The sequence below is a fragment of the Triturus cristatus genome, chromosome 6, assembly GCF_964204655.1.
Source record: "Triturus cristatus chromosome 6, aTriCri1.1, whole genome shotgun sequence".
Classification (NCBI taxonomy): domain Eukaryota; kingdom Metazoa; phylum Chordata; class Amphibia; order Caudata; family Salamandridae; genus Triturus; species Triturus cristatus.
In genome coordinates, this window is record NC_140589.1 from 223,874,840 (window position 1) to 223,889,745 (window position 14,906).

The 14,906-nt window shown below is 50.6% G+C and overlaps 1 protein-coding gene across 1 annotated transcript in view; it reads left to right on the forward strand.

The window, feature by feature from the left end:
- CD2AP (CD2 associated protein) overlaps positions 1-14,906 on the forward strand; it is a 597,230-nt gene that overhangs the window by 102,775 nt on the left and 479,549 nt on the right. Inside the window, exon 2 of the mRNA XM_085610578.1 lies at positions 6,948-7,108. Within this exon, the coding sequence (XP_085466704.1) occupies positions 6,948-7,108 (161 nt within the window). The remainder of the gene's footprint in view (positions 1-6,947; positions 7,109-14,906) is intronic.

The window sequence follows — 14,906 nt, forward strand, 5'->3', positions numbered from 1 at the left end:
AGCCAGTCCACCGCACGACCAAAGTTAGCCCTCCAGAGTTCATCCACGTCCCTGCTAAGACAGACTCCCAAATAGCGAGTAGGGCCTCTCGCCCACATGAAAGGGAATGAAGGGCGAAGTGGCGTCAGTGAGAGGAAAGACGACTGACTTACTCCAATTTACCTGGAGTCCAGAGAAGCCTCCGAACCGTATTATCTCGCGTACCAGAGGGCTGAGATTTCCCTGGGGATGGCAGACATACAGCGTAATATCATCCACGTACATGGAGACTAAGAGGGCACGGGCTGCAAAGCCGATGCACCTCTTGGTGTGGTGTTGCCGGAGTCTGGCTGCCAGGGGCTCCATTGCGATGGCAAAGAGCATGGGTGAGAGCGGGCACCCCTGGCGGTTACCGCGGCCGATGGAGATGGGGTCGGATATTTGTCCGTTAATACGAAGACGGGCGGTGGGTAAAGTGTATAGGAGTAAGATTTTGCGTATTAATAGTGGACTGAAGCCGATACGTGGGAGGAGAGAAAACAAAGGCAACTGCGGGGAGTGCTGGATAAATTTGATGGAGGACAGAAAAGATGGTCCGAAGATTGTGTGAAGTAGCGCAGCCGGGAATGAAGCCGGACTGATCGGGGCGAGCAATAAGTGGCATGAGAAGGAGACGCGAAGCGATAAGCTTGGCAAAGATTTTATTGTCCGTATTAATAAGGGACAGAGGGCGGTAGGAATGGCGGTATTCGGGGGGCTTGTCCGGCTTGAGAAGAAGAGTTAGCATAGCCTCGCGGAGTGACGGTGGTAGTTGACCGCTCTCGAAAGAATAGTTATACATGGCAGCCAGGTGCGGTACCAAAATCGGGGCGAATGTCTTGTAGAAAGAGACTGGCAAGCCGTCCAAACCAGGAGCCTTGGCGCCAGGCATCCCATTGATGGCGGCGAGTATTTCCTCTTTGGAAAAAGGCTCGTCAAGGAATTCTCGGTGATAGTTTTCAAGCCATAAGAGCTCGAGTGTATCAAAGTACTGGGTGAAGACCTCGTTCGAGGGGGTGGAACCCGCAGTGTATAATTGCGCATAGTATTCCGTAAAGCATTCCTTGATTTCGTCAGGGGATGTAGTCCGAGTAGGGCCACCATCTTGAAGCGCTGTAATATAGGAAGCGGCACGGGGTGGGCGTAGTAGGCTGGCTAGGGTTTTACCGGGCCGATCGCCTTCACCGAAGCGGCGTGCCTAGGCCTCCCTGCCATGGAATGAGATCTCTCTGTTGGCCTCCTCGGCAAATTCAGTGTGTTTCTCGCGAAGGCGAGAGAGTGTTTCAGAGCGGGGGGGGGGGGGGGGGGGAAGACAATGGAGGGAGTCCAGCGATTTAATTTCCGATTCGAGTTTGTCAAGATTACTGCGAATGAAGCGTAAGACCCCGGATTGTTTAGAGATGCCTTCACCGCGAATAGCAACCTTGAATCCCTCCCAAAGCGTGGAGGGAGAGTCGACGGAGCACTCATTGAGCTCAAAATAGTTTGTGATCGCGGTCCGGACCTTGTCACAAAAAACAGTGTCCCGTAGTGCATTCGGGGTGAGTCGCCAGGTAAAAGTGTGCCAAGGGGACAGAGGAAGATGGAGACTAAGCCGCACCGGCACGTGGTCCGACAGAGTGCGCGCCAAATGGTCGACAGAGGTGAGCCAGGATAAGATATCAGTAGAGGTGATCCAGAGATCCAGACAGGACCAGCAACCACGAGTCCCGGTGACGCAAGTGACCTTGCGGGATTCGGGCAGCGTGTGGCGCCAGGCATCGTATAGAGAGTTGTCTGCAAGAATGGAGCTAAGGAGCGCCGTAGAGCGAGGGTGGGAGACACAGGGGCCAGAGTGGTCCAAAACTGTGGAAAGTGTCAAATTGAAGTCCCCACCCCAGACGAGCATGGCAGGGCCTAGGGATGAGATGTGTTGCCAAATTTGTGCAAAAAATATGGGTCATCGATATTATGAACGTATATTGCCGCTATCGTTAAGGGTTGAGCCTGAAGGGAGCCATGGAGGATGACGTAGCGCCCATTGGGGTCAGTGATCACCTGGGTAGTTTGCCAAGGAAGGCCCCTGCGTATTAGAATAGACACCCCCCGAGAGTAGTTGGAGTAGAAAGAGGCGTGGGATTCTCACAATGTCTGGATTGCAGTCTGGAGGCTGATGCATGTAGCAGGTGGGTCTCTTGTAGCAAACAGATGTCCACTTTGTGCCGGAGGTGTGCGTGTATTAGTCTAGCTTTTCGGTGGTCATTGAGACCACGGATGTTCCATGTCCAAAAGACCATGTCTGTCATGTCTGTAAAGTGTGGGGGAGGGTGAAGCGCGGTGCGGTCTGTATGGCCAGGGCTCGTGAGTGAATGCGTATGGTAGTGCGAGCCGACTGAAATAAGAGCAAGCAATACAGCAGCGTAGAGGAAGGAGGAGGGCCGGCTCGAGCGGGCCAAGGTAAGTGGTTGGGCTGTACTGAAGGAATACTAAACAAAGGAGGGAGGACGGCAATAGGTGTCGTTCCACAGAGGATGATGCTAGGACTATGCACTAAGCGAAGCGCAGGTGACGGTGTAGTGATGCAAGCAATATGTCAACGAAATAACCAAGTAAAAACAATACATACTATCACAAACAAACATGCCTCGAATGGATCCTGAAAAACAACCCCCCACCCACACCAACCCCCCAATCAGGTTGAGTCTCGTCTCGATCCCGAAAGTTTAGGATTTTTGAGATGATGGGACGGGGGTGCCGAGGGAGTGGTGCGCTCTCTACAATGAAGACCGGGGAAAGTACCTCACCAAACAGTTCGCGCACCAATTGCTCCACGTAGTCTTCAATCTGCGAAATGTTGATGGACTCTGGAACCCCTGTTATACGGAGGTTACTCCTGCGGGAGCGCGCCTCCAAGTCTTCGTTCTTGGAGCGTATGAGTTCGAGGACTTTGTCCACTTGGAGGAGTTTCTGGCGGTCTTGAGTGGCGGCATCCTCCGCGTCGTAGACTCTCAACTCGACGTGCAGCAGGCAGTTATCGTGGGACTCCACATGGGACTTGACCACGTCCAGGCGGGAGCATAACTGTTCCAGCTGGGCAGCGATTCCAGACACCGTGGACTTGACCTCTAACATGATGGCTTTGAGGTCATCTTAATGTGAAGCAGCCATCTCTGTGGGGGCAGGCTCCCGTCGACGCCAGCGACCTCCTGGCGCATCTGTCTACGCTGATCAAATGTGAGCCCGAGCTGCTTGGGGTCTGCCTTCTCCATGGCGGCCACCAGGTATGAGAAGTGCACAGGGGGAGCACAACAGGGGGCGAAGTAACAATGACCAGCCCTGCAGCGACCCGAATGAAGGATCAGATGGAACGGAAGGCAGAGTGAAGGACGAATCCACAGACAGCCAGGTTGGGGGGGGGGGGGCTTTGGGGGTCTTCAGCCAGACCTTCGACCCGTAGTGGCGGGTGAACCAATGTGGTGTGCAGCCGCGTTGGCAGGGAGGGCCTGAGGAGTGAGTCTGCAGCAGTGTTTGTTCACCCCCACACTGGGGAGTGTGACCAGGGGAGAACGGGGCAGCCGGAATACGTGGGGGAAGCGCGGCCCACCACCACAAGGCCAGGCACGGGGCCTGATCAGTGCGAACGTTGTGGACCGCGTGGAGCAGGCGCACGCACCCCAGACCCGCCGCGGCACCCCCGCAGTCTGTGCACTCACACCCGGAGACGATCACAGGCCTCAGCAGAACGATGGAAGTGGGTGGGGGCCAGGCAGAAGGAACAGGCAGGCACAGGCAGAGTAATCGTAGTTAGCGGGCCACTTTCAGTTGCAGCCAGCAGAAGCAAGCCAAGTTAGGACAGTCTCCAATCCCAGGGCCCACCAGCACCCAGCAAGTAACAGCAGAGGCTTGTACCAGCAGGCAGTGTAGAGGTGGGTAACACGCCGACACCGCGGCTCCAAGATGAGAATGCCGAAATTCAGGAGGCCGCAGCAGGTGGGGAAGCAACCCGCAGCCGGGGGTCACAGGAAGCCTCGGCGGGTGCAGGAGGGACGGAGGGGCTCAGCAGGGGGAGTAGACAGCCACTGTCCGCGGAGGTAATGGGTGCTTGAAGCCGTAGGGGGTGGCTAGCAGGAGAGCCCAGAACAGCACGCCCTTTGTTCGTGGGGCTCACCAATAGGCCGCCGATCTCAGCCAGTAAATGTCCAGGCAGGCCGGGCAGAGGAGCCGCAAGCACAGCGGCCGCAGGACGTGTCAGCAGGGGGCAGGTCACCGCAGCAGGATAGGGGGCAGCCAGCAGCGGGGAGTTGCGGGGAGTGCGCTGCCCGCCTCGCCCAACCCAATGACAGAAGGCCTGCACAGCAGGCGTCTGAGCGCCATATGAGTTGTCCGCTCATGAATAGACCGGGTCAGGCGGTGTGACATGCGCACCCCCAACCCCGCCACAAAGTGCCCCCCTCCAGCAGCAGGACTCACCGGCACAGATGACGGGAGCAGCGGTGTGGCACACACGATGAATCGTCAGCCTCCAGGCAAACGCAGGATAGCAGCATAGGCCAAAACCGGCCGAGCGACCAGGATACAGGGCCCGGGCCCAGGATACACAAGGCGCCGGATTGAGCACCACAGGGACGCAGGGCCTCGGGATACGGCTCAATCTATGCCCCGGAAGACAACCGCGATGGCAGGGTTCCAGACGACGATGAGCCTGCAGGATATTTGCGGATTAAAAGTCTTGTCCGGCAGAGCCCACTCAAGGTGCGGCCATCTTGCAGCCGGCTAAGCCACGCCCTTCGATGGACCTCATATTTGCTATGGATGAGAGGTGTGTATTTTGCGAGTCGGGACGTGGAGGAAGCGGAGAGGGTGTAGTTGGTGGTGGATAAGTTGGTGGAGTGTGTCTTGGGGTTGTTTTGAGAGTTCTCCAGGGGAGTCGGACGGTTAGGGGATATTGAGTTGTTGGAGCGGGAGTGGTGTCAATGGGTGAAGGTGTTGCGAATAGTGGGGAACAGGGAGTCAAATGAATCCAGGTTGTCATTGTTGGCTTGGATCAGGACTGCACCATTGTTGTAGATGGTCGCAACGGTGTTGCCATTGCCTGTAGGGCGGTGTGGGATTATGCATGTCAGTTTGCAGCTGAGAGGGTTGCTAGTTGTTTTGGTTATGTGAAGGTGGGTTCTAAGAATGGTGTTCCAATTCGTAGGGCTCTGGGAGTGGAAGATGAGATCCATTTTCTGCTGTCCTTTGGAGGAGGAGCAGTGGTATATGTCGGCAATGAGTGTTTCCGAGTGTTGTCTTATCAGCCTGTGTTTGAAATTCCTTTTTGCTTTGGGTGAGCTATTAGGGGTAAGATGATGGAGAAAGAGTTTGGTCCATGGGGTTTCAGGCAATGCAGTGCAGAGGCGCTGAGGGAGGTTAAATTGGTCGGTATCATTTTTATTCTGTTACATGAGTGGCTTCCCAACCCAAGCTCTCCTCAGTCTAATGGAGTTGGAGAGGTGGAACTAGTAGGTGGCAGGGACTAGTTCAGGGGCCAGGGACTAGTATCGCTCTTGGGGGTTTAAAGATGTAGAGTGAGACGCGGCGGTGTAGATTGAGCCGTCTGCCTTCCTCCATTTGTGACCCGGTGTGCCGCTATCTTCGGGTCAGGCACCCAAGTTTCCTTCCATTGCATCTTCATCTTTTTTGCGGTTTTTGGTATTTTAGAGGTAGAAACCGTTATCCTAAAAATCAGCAGAAAAGGCATGACACGGTGCTTTGGATGGCAGGCGCTTGCACTGTCCGCTAGTAATCCCACCTCGTCGTTAGTGAGGTCATCACATCAGAATAGACTGAAAACCGAGGAGCTACCATCTTAGGGACAGGTATCCAAGTCCTGTGCCTTCCGCTACCAGGGCCAGTGCATCTGTGGCAGCTGTCCATAGGAACCGGTGAATTGCCCTTCGCCCCCCACCCCCCCCCAGCCTCTCACTCTCTGCCGAACAAAGAATTGGCATTAATCAAATTACTTCCTTATTATTTTCCTGTAAATGTGTGCTATAAATCAATAACTTATTTATAAAATAGTGTTTTTTTCCTCTCCCTGTGATTATAGATGATGCATACCTTTAGAATTTTGTTTCTCAATAGCATTCGATTTTAAGCTAAATTGAGAGATAGAATATTTCTTCTCGTAGTTTTCCATTACACCTATCTTGTTCAGAACTTTGTGGCTGATTGTGAACACCTGCCACCTCGAGCTCGTAGTGGGCTAGAATATTGAAAAGGATTAGAGGTGACCTTCAAATAGGCTCCCACGATCCTTAGAGTGCCCATGCCTTGCAAGCTCTTAGTCAGTGAGGCAAACACGGCACTATCAAGCTTCAACGCCTGGGTCCCCACTCCCCTCACGCGTGACAAGTAGTGCTCCACAAATCTACTGTTTGATAGAACCCCAGAGATTGGCGATGCACCGCCTATTAAAGGTGTCCGCTATGGATTCTTCCACACAAGTTGCTTATGGTCTACCATTGCCTCTAACAAAAGTGTTAGACTCCACCTCCTGCCCAAAAAAAATTACAGATTTGACCCAAACTAAACTTGCCCATGTAAGAGCTCGTGTGCGAGGGCTTTACGCTGTAAGCACTTAAGGGCATGATTTAAGGTCCAAGTGGAAGTGCTCTCCTGGTCTCAAACAGCCGTTTCCATTGCAATCAGATTTGTTTTTATGTGCCGAGGAAAATAAATAACTGATTGTCAGAATAGTCTGAAATTTAATCGTCTCAAAATGGGACAAAAATGATTAATTGTGCAAGCTACATCCTATCTAAAGCGCTTAGAAACCTGAGAAGGGTGGTATTTAGAGATGCATAAAAAAGTAAAATACAAATGCAGCACGTAACGCAGTGGAGATTGTTTGACTTGTGATTTCACATGTACCTTGATAATATTTTAACATTTTGTATTTTTCCATTTAGTTGAATATATTGTGGAATATGACTACGAAGCAGTACACGAGGATGAGCTGACAATACGGGTTGGTGAAATAATAAAGAACGTGAAAAGACTAGAAGAGGAAGGATGGATGGAAGGAGAAGTTCATGGTCGGAGAGGCATGTTTCCGGACAATTTTGTTAAGGCAAGTTTATTGATGTACATTTGTTTCAGTTGATTCTTTTGTACTAGGCCACTTTTTGTACCAAGTTATTAACAGCAAAATAAAATTCCTGGTTTTATTGCCTGTTCTATTTATATAGCACAGAAACACAACCTGTTGGTATCAAAGGGATTCACAGAAACTGACAATACGGCAGCTTAAGGCGAACCCTATTGTCTATAAAATTAGGTCTTAATTGATTAGCGAAACCAGTTGTGGTCTGGCTTTGCAGGGAATGATAGTTGTTTCTCATGTTATTTAAGTAGCTCAACACACACTTCAGGGCCAGACTCGAACCTTCTATTTTTATTTCTTTTATTTTAAATCCATTCTCCAAAACTGCCAAAGATTCCCCAGCAGCTAAGCACTGGTCTGCGAGACAGATAATGGGGTGTAGTGTGGCACTGCATGCAGCCAGAAGATTCACCAGTGCACCAACAAATAGTTGCCCTGATAGTGGCTGCGGCAAGGTTGTGACCTGAATATGAAAGCTTGGTGAGACCCATGAATGGGAAAACTGTGTCTAAACCACAGCTTTTGTCTCCTACTTGAGCAGGTACTACTGATATAAAGGACGACCAGGGCAAGGACAATGGGGGATCGGTCAGTGTTACGCCACCTTTGTCCCTCATTGATAACTCACATCCCTCTCAGGATTATGACCAAACAGTGCAATTTCTTTTTTTTAAGCCCCACTTTTTCCAGGCCTGGGCATAGTTCGCGGACCAACCTGGTGCAGAATAGAAGGATAAAAGCGAAACCTATCAAAAAGCCTGTTAGAAATGTGAAGAAATGGGAATAAGGAGGTTGAAAAACAGGAGATATAGGGAGCAATGGTTGAGACTGGAAAGATATAAGTTTGCTTCTGTAATACCGAAATCTTTCCTCATCCCCTCAGCTCGCCACCCCTCTCAAGGAAGTCCTCTTTGAACAATAGGTGCATGTAGTTTTTCTGAGAGATGAATCAGCTATCCTGTCCTCCCTCTCCACAACCATCCACCCTGACCCCTCATTTGTTTGAGTCTTTGTTGAGTGTTTCTGCTGGCCTATTAATCGGAGCCCCAGAGGAGTACATCATTCATCAAAGAGGTCATTTAACATAAACTGCACACAAACACGGAAATAAAACTCTTTGTGTGGTTCTGATCAGTGCATCCCCACTCTGGGTGTCGTTCCAGCCTTGCATTTTTAGTAACTAAAGAGGTGGATCAATGACCAGTTCAGAATTTTGCCATTTTAGACTTGACAGTGGGGCAACAAGAAGGATAATTGGATATTTGAAATATTTAAAGCCCCTGACTCCAATGCTATCCTAGGTTCTTTATTAAAGTAAGCCCTTACTTGTGGGCTTTCAGCCTTGCCACTCTATACTGAAAGTAACGTGACAGGGTGTGACAGTGGATTCCTAGAAGGGCAGTTTACTTTCCTATATATTTATCAAGCATTTTCAAAGCCAATAGGTCTCCCCTTTTGGCTGCCCTTGCAGATCTACGGCCTTTGCCAAAGTTTTTTCCTGATGCTGGGTGTAGGACACGAGGGAAAGTGAGAAAATATGTTATGGCTTGTTACAGTGCCATTTGGGAGCATTAGAGTTGAAGTACAGTTTTCTGATAAGAGCTTGTCCATTGCTTGTCTCTATCTTCAGAGGAAAAGTGGATGTGACAACAGTGCCACTGCTCATAAAAACACATCTCTAACCAGCATTGGCAAAGCTAATCGGTCTCGCCTATTCGAGCTATTGACTGTGGCAATGTTTTGTAGCCATGCTGTACAGCTGTACAGATGCTTTGCAGTGTGGCTAAAACTAATTTTAAAAAGTGCTATAATGCAGCCAGGGCTAGACGCTATATGCATCCTAAATTTGTAAATTAATTTTTAGCTATGCTGCACAGTAGCCACACTGCTATACTTCTTGGCTACCAAATCATTGCCAAAGTTGTTCATGTCAATGCTGTACAGCATGAACAAAAGACAGTGGCAGAGCCAAAAGCCTGAAGTCAGTCCACTCTGAAGCCCCCACGGACCCCTGCCCCCACAACATCTTCAACAGAGCTGCTGACACCATTGCACCCATGCTTCGCCACACCATTAACCGCTCCCTGGCGAATGCCTCCTTCCCCGACGACTGGAAACACGCAGAGATCAACCCTTCTCTTGAAAAAGCCCTCGGCGGACCCCACCGACCTCAAGAACGACAGACCCATCTCCCTGCTCCCATTCCCAGCAAAAGTCATTGAGTAAGCATCAACAGCCAACTCGCCACCTTCATCGAAAAGCACAACATCCTTGACTCCTCCCAATCCGGCATCAGAAAAAAACACAGCACAGAAACAGCCCTCTGCGCTGCAACGGACGACATTTGCTCCCTACTGGACAAAGGAGAAACAGTACCCCTCATCCTCCTCGACCTGTCAGCGGCCTTCGACAGTCTCCCACCGCACCTTAACACGCAGACTCCACGACAAGGATCCGGGACAAGGCCCTCGACTGGATCCACTCTTTCCTCTCTGGCAGAACGCAGCGGGTCAGACTCCCTCCTTTACTCTCGGACCCTACACCAATCACCTGCGGAGTCCCCCAGAGGTCCTCCCTCAGCCCCATGCTCTTCAATGTCTACATGGCTCTGCTCGCCCCCATCGTCAGAACCCACAGACTCAACGTTGTTTCATACTGGGACAACACCCAGCTCATCCTCTCCCTATCCAACGAATTCAACGCAGCCAAACACAACTTTCAAGAAGGTATGGAAGCTGTTGCCAAGTGGATGAAAAGCAGCTGCCTACAACTCAACACCGACAAAACAGAAGTACTCCTTATGGGTCCACATCCGACACCTGGAACACCTGGTGGCCCCCTGCCCTCAGAATCCCACCCACCCCCACAGACCACGCACGCAACCATGGAATCATCCTGGACTCTGAGCTCAAAATGGACCGCCAGATCAACTCTGCATCCTCCTGCTTCAACACCCTCCGCCTCCTACGTAAGATCTTCAAATGGATCCCCCTCGTGCACATAAAGACCGTCACTCACGCCCTCATCACCAGCAGACTTGACTACGGCAACGCACTCTACGCCAGAATTAACAAAAACCTCACCGCAAGCTACAAAACATCCAGAACGCCGCTGCAAGACTTGTCCTCAACCTGCCAAGACACTGCCACGCACCCTCCACTGGCTCCCCATCGAGACTAGAATCACCTTCAATATCCTCACCCACGCACACAAAGCCCTCCATAACACCGAACCAGCATACCTGAACAGCCGAATCAAATTCCACGCACCCCAAAGGACCCTTCGATCAGTCCAGCTCTCCTATGCCGTTTTCCCCTGCGCTAGAAAGACCAGATCGGGAGGCTGCTCCTTGTCCTTCTTCGCGGCCAGAGCCTGAAATGCCCTAATGCTCCACCTCAGACAGACATCACTCCCCATCTTCACGAGAAACCTCAAAACTTGGCTCTTTGACAGACCCCCTCCTTGTTGGACTGGAACCTGCATCTCCCCTCATCCCTAGCGCCTTGAGACCCTTACGGGTGAGTAGTCGCGCTTAACAAACACGTGATTGACTGATTGAAACCTGAGACCTTTTGGCTTTGTTGATACTTGCTAGGTTTTGGCACAACCCTCCTGTGATTCCGAGCAAATCAGTTAATCTCCCCATGTTTGAACAAGGGGAAAAAAAAACATTTGACAAAAAAATCTTATCACATAAAGAAAGCAGTTGTGGCTATGTCCATGTCTTAGTGAAAATACATTTGGAAGCAGGTAACATCTGTTGTCACAATAGGCATCCCTTTCAAAGGAGAAAAGAGCTTCTTTGAAGTGCGTGTGCCGTAGTAAAACATAGCTACAAATGGCAAGAAGTTCAACTGGGAAGACCGAAAAATACAATTAGTGACTGAAGCACAACATCAGCGGAAGCACAGCAATCCAGCTGACGCAATCAGTAATTGGTCCATGCTCCCGCTGGAAGAAGTGAAGCCAGCACGCACTGGCCATTTAGAAGACAGCAAACAAAAATGACCATGAAGCCAACAAATGTTAAACAATGGGCTGTCTGCAAGCCCCTTGTTGTTTGCGGTATCTCTTGCAAGTGAGAGTGCATGCAGCACATGCGAGACCTAAAAACGGTACTTTTGTGCATTGATTTTGTCAGGGCAGTGACTACATGGGAAGTAAATGGGTCGAATTGATTGTGGTTTGCAGGACTAAAATCATGACTTTGCTTTGGTCTGCAGTATTAAATCTACTATTTAGTACAACTAGCTCGTTGAGCCTGTTTAGTTGTCCCATGATACTTATACATCTCTGTACCGTATGACGTTGTTTGAAGTACTCTATTTTAGAGCGCGCATTTGGTCGCAGAATTTCAATTCGTAAATGTTAACGTGGCCCAATTTCTTAGGGACTGTTCAGCTGTATTTCATTGCACGTGGTGCCAGCAAATTAATTAAAACACCTTGTGTTTGTTAAAGTTGGCTTTGCTTTTGTGTTAATGTGCAGATTTTACATTGATTGTGCCTTCGCAATACTTTCTGGCAAAATACTACAAAATGTCTTTACTTGGTTAGTAAGCAGCCTCGTAGAAAAAAGTTCTCTTTGAATGAACTGCTGTAATTTCATGGAAATGGGTTGGAATATTTTTTCCAAGCTTTGGTTTGTGTTCCTCGTAGGGAGGGGGGAGGAGTGTGCTGTAGGTTTATGATGTGGCGAGGAAGAAAGGGGCGTTTCTGCATGCGTAGTTCAAGGCAGGCGCTTCTGCATGTTAGTACATGATCTCTGTTCAGTATTTTCATTCCACAAAATTAGAAAAGGCAAAACATATTGGGTGTGTTCAAGGGAATTCTTCAGATATGGTATCATGTTGCTGTCTAATTTGCCTGCTTTTTCCAAGTGCTCTGTGGTTTGAGGCTATGTTGGTGCTGGGATGTTGTCTAGGCCATTAAGAAAAAATGCATGTAATTGATTGCTTATACTGGTTCTTGCTGTTATAATGGTGTTTTAAGTTGTAAGGAGACGCTTTATGTACGTTCTGCTGGAGGAAGCTCCGAAGGAGATTACTTTTAAATTTGATTTTGTTTTTTGAAGCGGAGTGCGTGTATTTACACGGAGCAGTATTTTTAAGGTCTGGGATCCCCTTGTAAGTGTTGCCTTTATTAATGTCATAATCTTTACGTGTCATTTCTGGATAGTGCGCAGTAGTGAGAAATTAACACTGCTGCCAAAGCAGGTGGTCGGCTCCGAGTTTAAGGTCCAGGGTATTTTGATACCGTTTAAATCAAGAGAACTGAAGACATTAGTAAGTGGCTACTAAAATGTTCTTTCATTTTCTCTTCGAGTTGATGTGTGACCTATTAAGGTGATTTGCAGGATGGTAATCACACAGTGGAGGCATATATGCCCTGGCCACATTTTTTTTTTTATACACAGCTATTAAAATGGTCAGCCTCCTTTACCCTCCATGGGTGGTTAAAGAGGGAATGGTTTAAGTTATCACCCATAAACGTGTCCAACTAGTACATTTTACAGCACATTTTCACCTATATCCTGTTGAGAGTTCTAGAACCCCGAGGCTTTGCAAGTGATATCTTGTTAGGTTTTGTTTTTTGGGGCATTTCAAAGAGTTGGTACAGTTATTTTTATTCTGATTGAGAGTCATCCGCAATAGCCAGTTGGTTTTGTATGTAGGACTGTATATGTAGGACAGATGGACTGGTGATGGTCTTTGCCGCGAATGGGAACGAGTAGAGATTGATCAGTTGCACACTTATGTGATCATTTTTGGGTTGAGCTTGTAGGCAGCACACATGCGCTTTTGCCATGGAGACGATCTGTTGTATCTGGAAAAAAACTCCAAACTCTCATCAAGCATTGGTTAAGCTAATAGGTCTCGCCTATGGAGAGCTATTGGCTTTGGCAATGTGTTTTAGCCATGCTGTAACCAGTGTGGCTGCTGTTAAGCAGGCGAAAAGTTAGCGGCGTGGATTGGGGTGGGGTATATTAGTGTGGGGTGGGGTGGAGAGGCTGGGATGGTTTGAAGTGGGTAGAGTAGAGTGGAGTGGGTAGAGTAGAGTAGAGTGGAGTGGGTAGAGTGGAGTGGGTAGAGTAGAGTGGAGTGGGTGGAGTGGGTAGAGTGGAGTGGGTGGAGTGGGTAGAGTGGAGTGGGTAGAGTGGAGTGGGTAGAGTAGAGTGGAGTGGAGTGGGTAGAGTGGAGTGGGTAGAGTGGAGTGGGTAGAGTGGGGTGGGTAGAGTGGAGTGGGGTGGGTAGAGTGGGTAGAGTGGGTAGAGTGGGGAGAGTGGGGTGGGTAGAGTGGGTAGAGTGGGTAGAGTGGGTGGAGTGGGTGGAGTGGAGTGGGTAGAATGGGTAGAGTGGGGTGGGTAGAGTGGGTAGAGTGGGTGGGGTGGGGAGAGTGGGTGGGGTGGGGAGGAGTGGGTAGAGTGGGGTGGAGTGGGTAGAGTGGGGTGGAGTGGGTAGAGTGGGTGGAGTGGAGTGGGTAGAATGGGTGGAGTGGGGTGGGTAGAGTGGGTAGAGTGGGTGGGGTGGGGAGAGTGGGTGGGGTGGGGTGGAGTGGGTAGAGTGGGGTGGAGTGGGTAGAGTGGGGTGGAGTGGGTAGAGTGGGGTGGAGTGGGTAGAGTGGGGTGGAGTGGGTAGAGTGGGGTGGAGTGGGTAGAGTGGGGTGGAGTGGGTAGAGTGGGGTGGAGTGGGTAGAGTGGGGTGGGTAGAGTAGAGTGGGTAGAGTAGAGTGGAGTGGAGTGGGTAGAGTGGGTAGAGTGGGTAGAGTAGAGTGGGTAGAGTGGGTAGAGTTGGTAGAGTGGGTAGAGTGGAGTGGGGTGGATAGAGTGGGGTGGAGTGGGTAGAGTGGGTAGAGTGGGTAGAGTGGGTAGAGTGGTAGAGTGGGGTGGAGTGGGGTAGAGTGGGGTAGAGTGGGGTAGAGTGGGTAGAGTGGGGTGGAGTGGGTAGAGTGGGGTGGAGTGGGTAGAGTGGGGTGGAGTGGGTAGAGTGGAGTGGGTAGAGTGGGTAGAGTGGGTAGAGTGGAGTGGGTAGAGTGGAGTGGAGTGGGGTAGAGTGGAGTGGAGTGGGTAGAGTGGGGTGGAGTGGGTAGAGTGGAGTGGGTAGAGTGGGTAGAGTGGGTAGAGTGGGTAGAGTGGAGTGGGTAGAGTGGAGTGGAGTGGGGTAGAGTGGAGTGGAGTGGGTAGAGTGGAGTGGGTGGAGTGAGTGGTAGAGTGGAGTGGGTGGAGTGGGTAGAGTGGAGTGGAGTGGGTAGAGTGGAGGTGGGTGGAGTGGGTAGAGTGGAGTGGGTAGAGTGGGGTGGAGTGGGTAGAGTGGAGTGGGTAGAGTGGGGTGGAGTGGGTAGAGTGGAGTGGGTAGAGTGGGGTGGAGTGGGTAGAGTGGAGTGGGTAGAGTGGGGTGGAGTGGGTAGAGTGGAGTGGGTAGAGTGGGGTGGAGTGGGTAGAGTGGAGTGGGGTAGAGTGGGGTAGAGTGGGTAGAGTGGAGTGGGTAGAGTGGGTAGAGTGGGTAGGAGTGGGTAGGAGTGGGGTGAAGTGGGTAGAGTAGAGTGGAGTGGGTAGAGTGGAGTGGGTAGAGTGGGGTGGAGTGGGTAGGTGGAGTGGGTAGAGTGGAGTGGGGTAGAGTGGGGTAGAGTGGAGTGGAGTGGGTAGAGTGGAGTAGAGTGGGGTAGAGTGGAGTGGAGTGGGTAGGGTATGGAGTGGGGGGGGGGGAGTGGGTGGGGGTGGGGGAGGGGTGAGGGGGTGGTTGTGGGGCTCGGGTATGGGTCTCCGT